This window comes from Lagopus muta, chromosome 1, assembly GCF_023343835.1.
Source record: "Lagopus muta isolate bLagMut1 chromosome 1, bLagMut1 primary, whole genome shotgun sequence".
Classification (NCBI taxonomy): Eukaryota; Metazoa; Chordata; class Aves; order Galliformes; family Phasianidae; genus Lagopus; species Lagopus muta.
The window spans coordinates 107,568,810-107,583,182 of NC_064433.1; the positions used below are offsets into that span (position 1 = coordinate 107,568,810).

The following is a 14,373-nucleotide window of genomic DNA, read 5'->3' on the forward strand; positions in this document are numbered from 1 at the left end:
TTTGTTGTTTCTGTGCTTCACCTCTCTGTGCGTTGTCTTTTATGATAAGATTACCATTTTCCCATTTTATACTTCCCATCAAACAGATGTCATTACAAAATACTGATGAAATCCACTTAATTGGCGCCCTTCAAACCAATTATGTCTACTTACCTCTCACAATTAATTGGCTTTGGTGCTCCACAGCTGCCGCATCATTTCTAGCTATACAGGTATAATTGCCATTGTGCATCAGCGAAAGATTAGAAATCCGTAAGGAGCTCGTGAAGTCAATGTTGTCAATGGTCACCCCAAGGCTGGCTGGGATGGGCCTGCCGTCCTTTTGCCAGGTGATGGTGATGGGCAGATCTCCAGAGACAACCACACAGGGAATGAAGACCCGCTGCCCGATGGAGAACCTTGGGAACTCGAAAGGCTGGATAAAAGGAGGAACTGAAACAAAAGAGAAAAGAGGAGCTATTGCAGGTACGATCTCACTTCTGAAAAAGCTGTAATGGAGCTGATATTTAGTATGTGCAAAACTGAGTATGTGATAGCAATACCATCAACAGCCACAGGGTATTGTTTAACTAATAAAAGTTACATCTTTTGCAGATACCTTTCTGAAATGGATTTTTTCTTGGCTACCAAATGCATTAAGCAGAAATGAGAATCAGTGAGATCCTGGTTTTAGACACAAAAGATCATCATTGGCAGAATCCTGTGAGAGCAATCAGTCCTTCCTCAAAAAATCCCACTGACAGGTCATGACTGCAGATGTGGGGTTGCCTGAGGTAGTCCAGGATGAGCTCACCAGTTTTCACAGTCTGGGGAAAAGGCTTTGCTTAGGATCACAGAATAGATCTAGAAGAATTTCCAGTTTGCCTATGAAATGTGATGAAAGGGTGTGTAAGATTCTAAAACTCTTCCTGGAACTTACTTTCTTTCTGATTCAAGGCACAATTTTTAATAAGACTGTGTGAAGTTATGCAGTAAAAGGTACAAATAGTATTGATACAGCAGTAAACTTTAATTAAAACTGATTTCTAAACTTTCAAGTTGGCATTTAATACTGCTAACTGTATTTTGCTTGATGGTGTTTTTTACTTTTTTTCCTCATTATTCTGTGGTTGAAAAAAAACCAAAATAACATAAAATAGGCACCCCTTTATTTTTCCATCATAGGAAATAATTTATCTTTAATGAAAATATTTTGTTCTCAGGTACTTCCAATAAAAACAAATAAAGCAATGAGTTGGATTTAATAAACAAACAGGAAGTAATGGAGATGTCCTGCTTTCTCCCAGCTGTTTGAAATATTTGCCAAAAGTCATGCATATTGGGAATCAAACACACAACCAGCCGTGGGAGTCTGAACCTTCTCCCAATCTCAGGGGAGCACTCTAACAACCAGGGCATTGATTGATCTGACAGTTTTCCATCAGTCTCTCCTGAGGGAACTATAAAACCAGCTTTGCAGTCAATACTCAGATACTCATTTATTAAAAGAGAAGGCTCTTAGAAGTTATGTATCTTAGAAATAGGAGTGCAATTCCTGTTCTTGACCGAGAGATTACTTGTATACAGTCCTTATACACTTGTACATCTTTACACTTGAACATCTTTAACAAGAAAGTTCAAAGGACATCCACAGAGAAACATTTATACTGCTGTATATTAGCTAGCTTCAGAAGAAAATAGAGCTGGTGGCTCTGTGCTTACTTGTGTGTCTTTTGTTCTACCACCCTTTAGCAAAATGAAAGCTTTGTTTTTACAGAAACTGAAGTAGAAAAGAAGCAGAAAAGCTCTCAAAAATGGTTGCAATGTATGCCACCTCTTTTACTTTCTTAGCAATTTTTTTACTCCTCTGCCAGTTTCCTACTGGATGATAGGGACTGATATTTGTAACCATTATTACAGTAGTTTGATGCTGTTGCTTTCATCATCACACCTGTTGGCTGCTCTGCCATTCATGAAAAACGTGATACCAATCCCTCTGAATGGCAAAGGCGTTGTTCAGTGATGTACGCTGGTGTCTGTGAGCGTAACAGTGCAAGAGGATGTTAACTCTGCTGTTTCCAGAATAAGCCACGATGCCATTTGAAGAGGAGATGTTATGGCAGTGCATGTCTGTCACAAAGGGGTTAAATCAGGCTTCAGATATACAGATGCAGAGTGTAATAGTTTCTTTCTATAGGTTTTCTGTCACTTCTTTCTTTCTCTCTTGGGACCTAGTGTTACACAGAGTGACAAAATATCTGCCTGCTTCTTCTAATTGCTTTAGTGCACCTAAGACATTCATGTGACAGATCATTGAGTCATTGACAGATCATTTTGCACACCACAGTAACAAGAAGGACATGAAACTGTTAGAGTGTCTAAAGGAGAGCATCCAAATATGGTGAAGGCTCTGAGGGCAAGGTGTGTGAGGAGCGGCTGAGGCCCCTCGCTGAGCTCAGCCCAGGGCAGAGGAGCTGAGGGGAGGCCTGATGGCGGCTGCAGCTCCTCACACGGAGCGGAGGGGCAGCACTGAGCTTACAATGTAAGTAGGAATTTTTAGTACTGGACTTTCAGGAGGTTTTGACACGTTTTCCCTTGCTAAGTGCAGCTATCTAAACCCCCTGCACTGACTGTATTAGCCAGCACATCTCTGCTGCACGTTCCCTTAAATTCTTCTCTCTAGGCATCATTACCAAGGATAAGCTAAAATTCAGAGCAGAGTAGCAAACTGCTTCAGTATTTTCTGCTGAGCATGTAAGAGACTTGAACTTATCTTTCATAGACAAAAATATACCAGGAATAAGATAACATACTTCTCAAGGATTGTTCAGTGCATCTTGACCCTCCAGCTCCCCAATGAAGAAAACCACGAGCAAGATCATGAAGTCACATTGAAGTATTTTTTTCCACAAAATATTGATTGGCAAGGTTACACTTACTGACTCTAAAATTCAAGCAACAGCCTGCAGAGCATTTCGTATACCGGTTAAAATATTTATAGGCAGCACATTTTCCCTCTGCCCAGGTTTTTAAGATACTGAAGATACCAACATTTATTTCTGCCTCGTAATATATAATGTATATTCAACCTGCAGCAGCTTGCACTCCTGACAAGGAGGTTATTTTGAAAAGCAGTGTGTAATTTAAAATCAGTACTTTAAAAAAGTAAATACTCAAGGGGTATTCTTCAAAGTATGGTATCTCCATACTTCAAAGTATGGAATAATGCTTTTCAGCTACAGTATTTACTGTTTTGGGTTGATAATGTGACCTAATACAGGTCTTCTTGCTAATTTGAAGATGGGAAAAATCACCAAAAATCACTTACTAAAAGCATAGAAAGAGAACAAAACATATCTGAAGTCATTTAAATCAAAAGTTGCCATATGTATTTCTGAAGTAAAAAAGCTGACAAACAATATGAAATATCTGGCTTAATTAACCAGCATACTTTGAGAATTTTTGGTAAAATTGTATAGTAAAAAAAATTGTATCATTGACAAAAAGCACAAAAAAGTAGGATGCGTGTACACTACTTCAAATCTTAGAGAAAAGTTACCATAGGACAGATATATTAAAATGTATTTTAAATACTTTAAGGTGTATCACAGTATTTTTCTTTTCTATGTGTAGCTTTTGTTTCACTATATTTCAGAGTTTCTATTCAATTTTGTTTGCTAAATTATTTTACTTCATATAACATGTTACATATTACCCATATACAGAAAGGGTTTTATGTGCATATGTGTTGTGTATTTGAAAGGGATGTTTCTTCCCTTACTCACAACAGTCAAAAGACAATCTGTGCTCTATGCAATTGAATGCAATGGCTTGGGGATGCTTTATTGATGAGTGCTTGAATTAAGTGTCTATTTAAAAAGAGGATTATGGGCCAGTCTCATTACTGTTAATGTATAAGATTTAAATGATATTTTTGTGCCCTAGCAACATCTCCTGTGCCTCTGGGAGATCACTGTAAAAGAAGGCTTCCATGATGCTCTCCATTAGCAGAGGAACATCCTTAATTTTTTGCCCTCTGTTTTGTGGGAGTTATGTTGGAAGAAACTGCTCAGATGATTCACTAAAACAGAACATCCTGCAGATGCTTTGTTTTCTGCAGCAGTTTTGTGAACACACCATTGCTCTCTTGTGTTCTCCTGTTTATCACTAGAAACTGCTCTCTAAATGATTTTCATGCAATAACTCTGTTGGAGGAGCCCACACTATGACATAACTTTAGCAATGAATACACACAACATTGGCTGATGCAAAGTAATAGCTACAAACTATGTAGGTCACTCTGAACGTAACACCTCTGATTTATTTCCGTGGAAACTACAACACATACAAAGAGCACAATAACACACTTTGATAGAGTAAATTCTCAGCCTCAAAACACTATTTGTCAGCACAGTCAGCACCATTAGCTGTGCATTTTCACCAGTGATGAACAAGAGCCTGCATGCCACACTCACAACAACCTGCATCAGCAGAGGAGACCTACTGTCACTTTTGCCACTGCTGAAATGCATCACTCACCACCTCACTGCTCTCACATCCACTGTTTGGTCTCCATAAACATTCAGCAGGTGTCAGTGAATGTCAATGGGTGTCATTTTTCTGCACGCATTCTGACACATCTTTGCTTCGTACACAGTATTCACTTCAGATGCCACTGTGTCAGACTGCCCTTCTGCTGCCATCAGTCACACAATAACAAAATGTAATGGAATACTGATGGAAGGTTCAGCCTTTACTGCCATCCTACTAACAATCTGCCTCTGACACTGTAGGCCAGTATCATAAAATAGGAAGGATAACTTTCAGAGCATTCATAGAAGATCTCAAAGAAGCCATGTAAACCAAGATTTCATGCACTAGGACTGCAAAAGCCAAAACTGCTTTGTATTTGCACAGATCCTAGTCATGGTTTAGCCAGCCATTGACTGTTTCACCTAAACATCTCCATCCCTTGTGGGATTCTTCTGCTTCTCTCTTTTATTTATTGGGCTTTATCAGTAGGGCACGTCATTCACTGAACTGTCAATGGCATTTACTGATCCGAGACACATAGTGTGTTCCCTCATTGACTGCTAATGCATCCTGTCTTGAAAAGAGCAAATACTGTTATATTCTACAGACCTAAATGTATGCATTGGAAATAAAAGAACCAAATCACTATCTATAATGTCTTTGCTGTTCACAATGTTTCCATGTGCTTGTAGGTTCATTAGTTACCAAAACTGACCCAGTATCCAAAATTCTTCAAAATCTTACCACAACTGTATCACAGAGCAAATGCTGCTGTGCACCTTCTCCAGCCTCAGTCCCCACTTCTTCTCTCTGCAATACAATACTGTTCTGAGAACTCCCTCAAAACAAGGGATCAGTTAAAACGCTATGCAGAAGCCAAGACTGCTTCACCTATCTATCAGATCACCCCATTTTAGCCTCTGTTGTGAGGGGAAGGGATCACACCCTGTAAGCCTAGAATGAAGGCAGTACGTTCTCTGCCCAAGGGGATGCATTTGCTTATGCATTTTTTAAAGAGGAAACATTTTTGTTGTGGCCATAGGGTAAATGCAAGAGTACATACAACAAGCTGTTACATTCATTGTTAAAGTGCCCTGTGACAAAAAGCCCATCTTGCAGGTTGTGCATTATCTAGAAGCACTCACCCAGTCCACTACTTTTCATACGCTTTTAGAACTTTGTCCTGAGCTATAGCTCTTATTTAGCCCCTGTGATCTAAAGTGATCTCTGTCCTCAGGTAACACTGTGAAAAGCTGAACACAACTAAATCACTGGAACCAAAAGTTCCAGATTTGAAAGAGAGAGGACTTCAACCTTCTGAAACCTTCTGAAAGAGAAGGACTTTGTGCTTTGAAAATTATTCCAATAAGTAGTTTGACTGGCTTCATACTAACTTCTCCTTCACCAGTATTCTATGATTGCACACAAGGAGCTAATTTTACACCACCCTTCTGTTACCACAGTATTGGTGTCCTGTTTTCTGCACATCCTTTGTACTGTGTTCTGATTTCAAGTTAGGGCAGCATACTCCATACTTCCATTCTTGTGTTCGTGCACACTTGCTTTCTATACACACTTACTATCTGGACTTATACACATTGCTACACAAACCAACTAGAAATAAAGTGATTAGCATTTCTAAGAACAATTCTAACAAATGTATATATAAGTATTTCAAATATAACTGAATGCAAAAAGAGAAAGAGCATGGCTTTTTCCAAACAGAAACTAGAGACAGCTGCATTCTAAGACAGAAGAGTGTTAGCTTTGGAAGAACCCAAGTTTAAATATACAGGTAAGTCTTGAACTCTTATTCAAGTATTAAGGCTTGTTCCACATTGTTTTCTGTGGAGGACTTTTAAGTGGATTTTGCAGGATCTTTTCTGTGACTGGACACCCATTCTCATCACACAGCACTTTTCTGATTTATGCATATGACAATTCCAGTTACTTTGGAAGATCTGATTATTTCTTCCTGAAGGGTGTATAAGCTCAGAGGGATTCAAAAAGGTATTGCACTGGAGAGAAAGAAATGCAGGAAGTATAATGAAAGAAGTGTCTGAAGGATCTCAAAACCAGAAGTTTTTTCATTCAAACCATTGGCAACATTCAATAAATAATGCATGAGAAGTTATATCTTACATATAGGTACAAAGCTGAATTCACACTTCATCTAATCCACACTGTAGATTGCATGAAGCATAAAGAAATTAGCAGACTGTCTGATGACAGTGTGCACAATCGTCCAAAGGAGCAATGAAAGACTCCCTCTTGGAGATTTTCCCCTACTGTGTCTGCAGTTTTCAGTAGTCAGAAGAGCCCACTGATCTGCAATTCAAATCCACCAATAACATTTTGCATATTAGGAAAAGATGGATACTTCCTGGGAAAAATGTAAAGAATCTATTCAAATAGTTGAAAAATTAAGTTTTTTTTAGAAATCCTCTGTTAGGTTTGCATGTTTTCTGAAAAGAAACAGGCAACTACAATTTCTTGCAGTTCACAACAGGTGAAGTGCTATCACTTCACCATCAGAAAAGAAGATACTTCCTAAATCAATGGCATACCATAATCTCTGCAAGATCAGAAAAAGCACTTTTGAGCACCATACTTTTTTTTTTTTTTTTTTTTGATGCTGCATCATTCCTCACTGGGGCTTCTTTATCAATTAATTTGTGTCTGAGAAGTGTGAATAGCAGCGGGCTGTTCATATGAGAAGAGTGTCTCATGAGACAGATGAAAAGAACATCACCACTTAATACTGATAACTTTTACTATAGCCGAGAAAACTATAAATTACAAAACAAAACAAAAGATAATGACTCAGTCCTGCTTTTAAAATGTTTCCAGATCCAACAAATCCTGTAGAATTGATATTGCTATTATTATTTTACCACCTTGCCTCTAGTAGGATTGTTTTTCAGTGGAAATATGAAACTTACAGATGGGGTGTGTAATATAACCCCTTATTTTGTCTGACAACACTTCCCATTTTAAGACTACTTTTATTTTTACTTTTATTTGCTTGCAATTTGACTTTTGTTTGGATAGCACTTTTCCAGGCCAGGTGTCTGCCTCAGGCTGAGTCATTTCAGCTGGAAGGTTGCAGCTACAGCTGTCTGGTCACTTCCGAGAATAGGCAGAGAGAGTTGAAATGTAAGGATATACTGCATTTTCATCATACCTTAAAAGAAAATAAATAAATAAAAAGCCATTGTGAAAATCTGAGTAGCCTCACCATGGCTTTCATGTTCAGCGGGCAAAGACACAAGCATCAAATGCCCTTGCTGTTCCTACGGAAAGTCATCAAAAGAGTGCCCAAATTTGAATGTACAGAGGAATAGGGGAGATCATGGGGCCAACAAAACAGAAAGGAAAACCAGCCTCTCTTACTGGGCATGCAGACAACAGCAGCAAGCAATGGAGCAGAAACTCACAACATTGCCCAGGATAAGAAAAGGGGCTTGCAGAATTGGACTTAGGAGAAGCAGAAGAAAATCAAAAGTTGGGATCAGGCTTGCAATGGGATTCAAGAGATCGTGAAGGCTGGTAAATTGAAGTTGGAAAATGGCTGGAGATGTGAGGTTAGAATAAAAAAGCAGTTTGGTGGGATAGAGAACTATCAATGAGAGAAGACAACACAAAGGAGAGAGAGACTAGAAGCCAGTGGAGATAGAGAAAATGAAGACTGGCAGAAAGCAGGGAGTCTAACTGCTGGCAGAGAGGAATGCAGGGAGCTCTGAAGGTAAAGACCACTTCTGAGTCATGGGAACAAGGCACTGGGAAAATGAAGGCTGAGATGAGAAAGATGTGGAGGGCAGACTGGTTTTGGAATGCAGAGCAGAAGAGTAAGGATTAAGACGAGCTGGAGACAGATCACACTTTGATCAAAAGCCCATGTCTTCTCCAGAATATTCTTCTCCTATATGTAGGATATCAGCCTGTAATAGTCTTCTGCTGTCAGCAGATGTATAAGAACTGGCAAACCACTAGAGCTGGGTGAAATAAGGACAGAGAAACTAGTGCTACTAAGAATAATTTTGTTTTTGGCAAGGACCCATGCTGTATCCTTAGCAAGGCTGGTCTTGATGAGTACTTTTAAGGATGTCAGTAAATGCTGTTTCCATTTACAGAAGGAGAAGAAGAGGGTGCTCAGTTTAGTCTACAAAGCTAAAAGGAAACTGCATTTAACACAGGCCAAAGTAAAACATACTGAAAGGTGATTACAGCTGTAAAGACAAGCATCTGACAGGTAAGAAATATCAGAAATTCAGTATGAATGTAGAGCCATAGCCTCACCCATTTATGTATGCATTACATTGTGGGTAGATTTCATCACTGTTGTCAGAAATCAGAGCTGGCCAATTCATTTGTCTAAATGAAAAAAATAAATGCCAAGATGGCTTGATTTCCAAAATGCTCCTCTAGGACTCAGGCACAGTTCCAACAGTGCTGCGTCTGCCAAGCAGAAACCTGCTTATTTTCCTGCCAGCATATTCAGTCAAATTTCCATCAGTTATCTTACAGGATTGCTAGCTTCCAAGATTCAGATCCAGAGACAATGGACAGGTGAAAGGTGAGACGGGCCCCACAAGTGAAAGTAAAAAGGCAAGAAGGCTTCACAGTGACTGAGAATAAGGGGGGTAAAGGGGAATAGTTAGAGATAGTTTATAGAAGCAAGAATGTAGAGCTTGTTAGAAAATAAGGGATAGCAGACACTGTGACTGGGATAGTAAGGGGGATGAAGGTGTATAACCAAGATGTTATAATTGCAATATAATCAAAAGAGTAAGGCAAAACAAACAGGGATCACAAAAGAGAATAAGTAGAAGAGCTTACCCTTGGGTTGAGCTCACTAGAAGATATCAGAGGAGGATCTCCAGAAGAGATCCTTCCCCTCTGGTAGCCAGCTCTTAAATAGGTCCAGGAGGGGTGGAGCCTGGCTCCACCCCTTCCGGCAGCACAGCTGAATTGCCTTCACCTGTGCTCCTCTGGCTGACTCATGGCTCACCTCAGGTGATCAATCAGAGGTTCAGGCCGTAACTCAGCAGTTGCCATACAGAAGGCCATAAAGATAAAGGTTTGAGAACAGCCCAAGGACATTTGGCAGGGAGGTGATTAGATGTCCATGGGGCAAGAAGAAACTGGTTTGGGGGGATACCCCCTGAAAGGCCAGGAGTTTACAGTGAGAAAGGCCAGAAGCCTTCGCAAGAAAAACAACAAATCTTCATCCCACGACCCACTATGCACGCACAAGAGGGGAGGGTCTGCATGCTAATGAACTCTCGGGGGTGTAATGATTATGTATCTGAATTCTGAGAAAACTATTGATTATATATTAGTTTTGCCTATATCTGTACCATGGTTTCTCCAGACAGTGTGCAAATTAGGTGGATCTATCCCCCTTGCACCCAGTGTCCGCGCAGCACTGAATAAACGGTACCTGCTTTGTAATCTTACTTGGGTTACAGAGTTTGATTCCTCACGTCAACAGGCAAGGGATGGAGAAAATGACATGCCATGTATCTCTGGCCCAGTCATTTGGCAATGCAGGCCTTTAGAGTATGTGCCCATGTGGTCAAGAATATCAGATCTTCCTAAAAATGCTGCAGCAGATTTAATGTAATCTTGAAGTGATTCCTCTGATCAACAGTGAAAAGAAATACCTGCCTCAAGGTCAAATAATAGAGAGATGATAGGCCCAGATTCAACCTTTTGGCTTCCTGACAGCCTGCCAGGTGCAGAGCAAACTCTAGTTCTCTGGCAGTCAGGATTTCATTCAGAAGTTTGTCGTGAAACTTTCTGTTCTGAGATCTTACAGTGATTTCTAAAGAATATCCTCAAGAATTTGCTTTCATTTGGATACTTATAAATATCTCAAAATACTCTACAGAATGGGCAATCCTTTTGTATTTAATTACATGCTCATGCTGTTGAATATCTTTATTTGAATGGTGCTTTTGATGCAACTTCATTCAAGACAGAAAGAGGATGCTTTATATACTAGAAAATTTGGAAAATGGGTGTAAATGAGGCAGAGGATAGCAGACAAGAATGGCCACTTGTATACATAATGCAGAAAAGTGCTTCCCTGTAGAGCCAAATTCTGTATCTACCTTTGTCATGGATCTCTGAGATGATGATAATTAAATGACTTCAGTCCATCTTTCCCAGTGGGTAACCAGTCTGCATAATGGGACTTGTTTAAGAAAGACAAAGAACTTGGAGAAGCATATATATTTCAACTGGAGCTGTGCTCTGTGCATACAAATGCTTTACAAAAGCAAGTAAACTGGAAAAAAAAAAATCAAGCTATAAGCTTCTGAAATTGAACACAAAAAATATGTAGATAAAGATTTAGTTTGTGCCACAGCTGCCATTTTCCAAAGAGATCCTAAACGCCCAGGTGGGTTTTGAAAAGGGACTCAGTTCTGAAGTACTCTGATGCCACAGATGATCAGTTCAGAAAAATTCATGAGGAAACTGGTAATTATGTCTTCGGAACAGAATATGAAGGAAACAAAATACAAAGTTACAGTTCATTAAGTATCACCTATTCTTAAAAACTGGTCTGGGGTCACCCAGTAAGCTTGTAGCGGAAATAAGAACAAACCAAAGGACCCAGTGTTGAACACAAGCAATAATCCTCCCTCTGTTTCTCTGGAGATTAAATAAGTGGAGTGATAATACGAGAAGTTGAATCATAAAATAAGGAGATTTTGGCACTGACATTAACTCCTCTTACAATGTCATATCTCACAGTTCTTCTAAACAATGCAAGCAGAGCCATAGTTCGTATTTCTTGGAATAAACTGTAAGTGTCTGAAAACTCATCACATTCCCTTAGGAATTCATAAAAGAAAAATGACAGCATGAACATTAGCAATATTTTGAAGCAAGCCATGGCTGACTAACCATCCCTGGAGGTGTTCAAGAAATGTTCAGATGTTGTACTAAGGGACATGGTTTAGTGGAAAATATTGGTGATAGGTGGACGGTTGGACTGGATGATCTTAGAGTTCTTTTCCAACCTTGGTGATTGCATGATTCTACAATCTGCTAATAAGTTGGATGAAATCACAGTGTGGTTATGGAACAAAATAATATCTAACTATTTCAGCAAACATTGTACAGTACTAACCTCCAGCCACAGAACCTTGAGAACTTTTGGGGTTTATTAATACGAAGCTAAGCTTTGATATTTTGGGTTTAGCATATGAGGTCAGGAAAGTAACCTCTTTAAACAATGTCTTGGCAAGACAGGGCTTGCTGACTGCCTAGCACAGTCTCTGCAGCCAACTTTGGCAGCTCCAGAGGAATACATATGATCCTCACTAACACATCTGTTTTGCATGTGCAAATCACATTGCAATTCACCATTCATATTGCAACTTGCACTGTTCCAGTGCATCTGCCTTTAGACCACGTGCAGGGGAAGCCCGTATCACAGGTGCAGTGGCATCTCACCCACTCTTTGAATGAATCACATTTTTATGTTAGTTATTCAGACCACACACAGTCACTTTCAGATTTATGACCTGCCAACAGCTCTGGCAGTTGAATATTCAGACTAAGGCAGAATATCTTCAAGCTGTAGGATGCAACATCACTGATAGAGGGATAATCATTGATGGGACTGACCAATTTGCATTCTAAGGTGGAATTGTCAAATTTGCAATCTGTAACTAACGGAAGTAACAACAATACTGCACCTAACATTCCCAGTGACTAGTAATGTTATGTAACTGCTCAAGCCAAGGATGGACCACTGGATTATTTTACATGGCTATATTCATTTTTACCATCACTTGAAGAAAGGTATCATTTAAGAGGCAGCATTCCTCACCAGATTTACCACATTAAGCTCTCAGTGCAATAGCAACACAATTAACTAACTCAGGACACATTTCTTCAGCTCCCTCAATAGATCTGCAATATTTTTGTGACGTCAAGCAAGACACCAGATGCGTTAAAATAAATGGTTACATTAGCTTTTCATGATACATGATATGATCAGTGGTCCTGTTGGTCTCAGGTGTGTAAGATGTTACGTCTTTCACAGAACAAATTGCTAGTAGCTTATGGCTAATCTCCTGACCTCTTGAAATAATTAACAATCACTTCATTTCAGATTGAAAACAAGAAAGAGCTAAACAAACCAAAGAGAAAGAAAATAAAGGCTCAGATGTCTGTAACAAAGCAATTTTACTTGTGATCTCTGTTTCTTATCTGAGAACAGATGCAGAAATTGACTTCTTCTCTCCTCTCTACCACCAAAAGAAAAAGAGCCAAGGAAAAGCTCCGAAGAACTTCAAGAATGGTGAAATTACACTTCATCCTACAGGCTCTCATGGGTGGACTGTAGAGTGGTCCTGTTGCTCAAAACCAAGTGCAACTCCAGTAAGGTTTTATGTCTTTTGCGTCCCTGTGAATAGGTCTGACCATTACCAAGATCAGAATAGTCTGAACATAGTGCTAGGAAAATTTCTGTTCTCATTTATTTCTGAAGTACTTAAGCTTATCCTCATTTGGGACTATGTTAATAGATTTTAAACATCCTGTTAGAATTTATTTATAGTACTAACTTTCTACAGCAGCAAGGACAGTCAGAAAAACCTGCTTAATAACAATTAATGTTTGTAGGTCCTGTCTCTTGTTTATTGATGGAAAAACATGCTTCAAAATTCTAATCTTGTTTAAAGTTAGAAAGTTATTGACTAATGAAAATGTAGACAGCCACTTAGCAGAAAAAAGAGTCACCAGTGAAATTTAGGTCACAAAGTATTCATTTGCTGACCAAATTGCTGTCACAAAAACTGACAACAGAAAGCTTGTTTCCCATTAAGAAGCAGTCTCCTGTTAATAAGCAATGATCTCTTAATTGAATAAAGGAGGGTAAAAATCAAGGAAGCAAGCAAGAAGCAAGGCAAGAAATAGTGCCTGATTATTATTTACGTCATCATTACAAATGAACAGAAATCTGGATTAATCATCTTAAGGATTCGTTATCTAACTGACAAGATAATCTTACATGCTCTGTCTTGCATTTCTATAAACTACAAGCCATTACCCCAGCTCGAGTTCTCCAAGTTACCCTTACCTTTCACTGTCACGTGAACACTCTGGCTGGTGGACAGCTGGGGCTGAACAAGGACATTACATGTGTATTCACCCTCATCTACCTCCTTCTGCACATCTGAAAGCTTCAATGTCCCATTGTTCTCAAAAGCCACTTGACGATGGTTAAAGGGAAGCAGGTTAGAGTTCTTGTACCACTTGATGGAGTAATACGGGTAGCCTATTACACGACAGTGGATGTAGGTGTCCCGTCCCGCTATTGCTGTGATGTTTTTCATTGGTCGAATGCTTGCTGGCCCTGGGAAAGTAAAAAGGAACTCGTGAATATAGGCACGTTTGTTTGAGAAAATAGACTTCTTTTTTTTTCTGAATATACCAATGTTAATGACATTTACAAATGTGGCTTGTACAACACTTAGTATTTGACAGTTTCTGCTTATAAGAGCCATTTAAGCAGTTTCCCTAATCTTTGTGTGCTCTAGTTTTTCCTCACCCTGCAGCATACATACTAATTATGTGGGGGTATATGTTTGCATTATCCAACACTCGTCTGATAAAATCTTTGCGGCATTACAAATTAAAAGTCTGAGGATGATTTAATTAATGTGAAATACTAGCACTGATACAAAGCTAAAATTCTGTTACACATGAGAACACTGACAAACTTAGCATTTATTTTGACATATATGAAGTATAATACCATGACGATGGGTATTATGCCATGTAAAGCTAGAAATGCAAGGTAAAGTATAGTATACATGAATAATTACAATCAATGCTGGA

At 39.2% G+C, this 14,373-nt stretch overlaps 1 protein-coding gene across 6 annotated transcripts in view; it reads right to left on the reverse strand.

The window, feature by feature from the left end:
* DSCAM (DS cell adhesion molecule) overlaps positions 1-14,373 on the reverse strand; it is a 461,629-nt gene that overhangs the window by 153,606 nt on the left and 293,650 nt on the right. For all 6 annotated transcript variants that reach the window (XM_048966682.1, XM_048966667.1, XM_048966692.1 and 3 more), the window contains 2 exons: positions 13,613-13,888; positions 154-432 (listed from right to left, as the gene is read on the reverse strand). In XM_048966682.1, coding sequence (XP_048822639.1) covers positions 154-432; positions 13,613-13,888 — 555 coding nt within the window. The remainder of the gene's footprint in view (positions 1-153; positions 433-13,612; positions 13,889-14,373) is intronic.